Consider the following 3,750-nt stretch of genomic DNA (forward strand, 5'->3'; position numbering starts at 1 on the left):
GCTCTGAAGCTGTGGTGTCCTCTTCACGTGGCAGTCCAGCCTTTCAGAACCCATTGGTGATGGTGGACTCATTCACACTGCTCCACACTGTTAGGATCCACTGGCAGACATCAGGAAATGACGCTCTTCACATTCGGCCAGTTTTTGTGAATGATTTATCCCCGTCAGTCATCCAAGCCTCCCATTCACTGTCCAATATCGTGTCTGTCGAAGATCCGTCATGTCGTGTCTGCTACTAGCTAACAAAATGGCGCTACACCTCTGGCTAAGCTGGAAGTATGGTCGCTCAGCTGTTGACCGGTCGACGCGCCGTCACGTGATTGTTCGGCGTTTGTTTTCGCACTGACCTTTCATAGTTCCACCAAGAAACCCAAAGCCCAGCTGCTGGGAAAGCCCTCCCGCTCCAGCATACGTCACTGCGTGGGATTCCTTCCCCGGGGAGTGCAATGCGGGGAAAAAAGTCAGCAGCTCTTCACTCGACGTTTATCCACAAACTGCTCCTGGATTAAGCTCCAAAGTTTTTATCAGTCAGATTCCACCGTGAAAAATGTCTGTTTTATCCCCTTTTATGAGTTTTTGGCCATTGACTATCTTTAAATCGCTGCTTCCTGGTACAACAGTCGGCTCTGGAAGAGATCGCTTTTTTTTTCTTCTTTTTTTGAAGCGAGTGGTTGAAGCAAATGCAGCGTTAGAGCCCCCTGGTGGCTGAAGAAAAAAATCCACGTATAAGCCACACCGGACTATAAGCCACATGGTTCAAAGTTCAGGAAAAAAGTCGCGGCTTATAGTCCGAAAAATATGGTAATATCTTAACACCCACTCTTCCTCTCTCAGGTGATCTATCAGCTGTGTGCCTGCCCTGACACATCTGGACCCACAATGCGCTATCTGAGGACCAGCCAGGACTTCCTGTTCTCTCATTTGCAACACCTACCCTTCGTCCTGCCAGGTGAGTGTAGGTCCTCTGCTGGATAATACAAATAACCATATAAATGGCACTAATAAACATCTTGATAATGCTTTTTGTCCTCAGGTAACCAGATTGCCGCTCTCTCCCAGATGTCGTGGCTCATGAAAACCGCTGCAATTGAGCTAAGAGTGACRTCGCTGAATCGCCAGCGTTCACACACACAGCGCCTCGTCAGCCTCCTGCTGGATGACCAGCCACACCCTCAGCATGCAGGTCTGAGAAATTACAGGAGTGGATTCTCTGAATTTATCGTTTATAACGCTCTTCTTTTTTCATGTTGATTAATGTAAACAAGTACGTGATCGTACGCACTTAAATGGTTTTGTTTGTCTTTCCAGCTGATGGAGAATCMGGCATGGAAGAAGAGGCCCGATCAGTCAGTCGTTTTCTTCATTTTGACACCGTCTCTAAAGGTTTGTGCCTCGATATTCCCTCATTCATTTCAAAAAGGAGATTWTAAATAACAGTGACCCCTCCGATCAGACTGTCATTTAAGAGTMTGAGGATTCAAAAATAAAACTATATTGACACTGACTTGTTTCAATCAGTGCACAGGAAGTTGCTGAGTGTGCTGGATGAAATCGACTTCAGTCAGGATATGCCTGAGCTGCTGCAGTTGGATTTCTTTGAACGGACTCAGATAGAACAGGTCATCTCCAACTGTGAGCATGTCAACGAGCAAGGACACACCGTGTGCAACGTTAAGGTGAAAATCCATTAGAAATGCACTTTTTTTAAAATCAACTTTTATGGTTTTGCTTATTAATTTATTTTTGTTTTCGCAGTTGCTTCACAGAGTGCTGGTGGCTGAGGTGAATGCACTGCAAGGAATGGCAGCAATCGGACAGAGGCCTCTGTTATTGGAAGTAAGTGAACTTTTTGAGGAAATGTTAAGCAATGTGGTGTTTTTGAACGCGTTGCCTTCATCCCTGGGTGATGTCTTGCAGGAGGTGAACTCCATCCTACAGCACGTGGTGGAACGTAATCGTGTTCGTCGGAGTCTGACAGCAAAGCGACACGCGCTGCGGTCCTGGAGGAGCCTGGTGGAGACGCTGCTGACTGCCTGCCCTGCTGATCTCATACCTGCTGATGACCGGCAGCTCATCATCAGAGACTTCCTGCTCGATCTACATGATAAAGTTAGTCAGGATGTTTTTGATCCAGATTTTATTAACAGTAATAACTTATTTGATGTATTGAACTGGTAAAGTAATACAATAAATTGTTATGTAGGTGTTGTCAGAAGATGCAGCAGGAGAGTTGATGCCCATTGTTGCGGGAGCCGTCTTCACGCTGACAGCTCAGCTCAGCCAATCAGTGCTGTCTGAGCAGCAGCAGGGGGCGGGGTCTGACACTTCCTCTGGATTTGCCTCCATCGCTAACTCGGCCCTCCACCTGATCCTCCGCAAGCTATTGGACTTTATCCTTTGCACTGGTTGGTGATTACATAGCTTATTTAGCTCGTAAAAATGAATTTTCCACATGATTCACGTTAGTAAAAACAAATGATGAATATCTTTAATGCTCTTAGGAGGTGGATACCAGCGCCTGCGTGCTCACCTGTACGGCTCTYTGCTGTATTACCTGCAAATTGCTCAGAAACCTGAGGAACCAGACACTTTGCAGACRGGTACGGCAGAAAAACAATTCTCACAAATGTTAGCAGACACTTAACTCTTTCAGAAGATTATAAAGAAACATAATTTCTTTGTTTTTGCAGCTGGGAAAGCTATGTGGGAACGTCTCACAGCTCCTGAAGATGGATTCTCCAAACTGCAGAGAGAAAATCTAGCTATCATTGAAAGCTATGGCAAGGCCCTCATGGAGGTTGTGTGCAGGGATGCCTGTGATGGCCATGAAATAAGCAGGGTAATGTCCAAAATGCATTTTTGATTTTGTTACTGACTCTTTTCATGTACTGCAGAGACCCCTGCTTGGTTTATTTAACACCCCGTGGTTTTTTCTTTTCTTTTCAGATGCTAGCTCTGGCAGTTTTGGACCGTATCCTGTCAATAGACCGTCAGAATCAGTGGCTGCTTTATGTGTGCAACAGTGGCTACCTGCGCTCATTGGTGGAGAGTCTCAGACAGGATGATGTTGCACTGCAGAGTCTGCTCACTCCGCAGCCTCCCCTTCTCAAACCACTTTACATCTATGAGAGCAAAATGGTAAAGAAATCATTACATTGTGGGTATTCTCACCTCTTAAAGTCCTAAATATGTAAATAAAGGGTTGTGTTTTGTTCCGTGTGCCCTCAGGCTCTGCTAACACGTGTGGCTAAAACTGGTCAGGGAGCTGTGGAGCTGCTGCGCTGTGGGCTGGTGGCTCAGCTGATTGAGTGTCAGGTGTTCGACATGGTGCCTGACAGTGATTCCCACAGGTAAGGAAGGAGGAACGAGCTGAAATCATTCTCCTTGCATTTAACATCTTTATGAGCATTTTCATATTTGTAATTGAGACATTTCCAACACAGTCATGAACCAAATTGTTTTTAATGATAGAATATTCAGTCAACCTTAATCTTTAAAGAGATTTTTCAGAAAACATTTTCAGGGTTCGCGCCGATCCTTAAAACATCTTAAAAGGCCTTGAATTCTTCAATCCAAAAATAAGGCCTCAATTAGCCTTAAAAGCTCTTAAATCAATCTTCAGAAGTCTTAATAATGTTAACACATAGGATGACTATAATTCGAATGAAATATTAAAATAATTGGTAACTTTTATTTTTGAAATATTCCCATTCAGATGTTCCCTTTTGACATCACTTCCTGTTATTTCAC

At 44.5% G+C, this 3,750-nt stretch overlaps 1 protein-coding gene across 1 annotated transcript in view; it reads left to right on the forward strand.

Moving 5' to 3' along the window:
* nup205 (nucleoporin 205) overlaps positions 1–3,750 on the forward strand; it is a gene marked incomplete in the record, with an annotated part of 21,112 nt that overhangs the window by 11,226 nt on the left and 6,136 nt on the right. Inside the window, 11 exon segments of the mRNA XM_014034564.1 lie at positions 835–949; positions 1,034–1,183; positions 1,309–1,383; positions 1,519–1,676; positions 1,756–1,836; positions 1,918–2,109; positions 2,204–2,405; positions 2,502–2,600; positions 2,691–2,839; positions 2,947–3,138; positions 3,229–3,350. Coding sequence (XP_013890018.1) covers positions 835–949; positions 1,034–1,183; positions 1,309–1,383; positions 1,519–1,676; positions 1,756–1,836; positions 1,918–2,109; positions 2,204–2,405; positions 2,502–2,600; positions 2,691–2,839; positions 2,947–3,138; positions 3,229–3,350 — 1,535 coding nt within the window.

Source organism: Austrofundulus limnaeus, unplaced genomic scaffold (genome assembly GCF_001266775.1).
Source record: "Austrofundulus limnaeus strain Quisiro unplaced genomic scaffold, Austrofundulus_limnaeus-1.0 Scaffold7, whole genome shotgun sequence".
Classification (NCBI taxonomy): domain Eukaryota; kingdom Metazoa; phylum Chordata; class Actinopteri; order Cyprinodontiformes; family Rivulidae; genus Austrofundulus; species Austrofundulus limnaeus.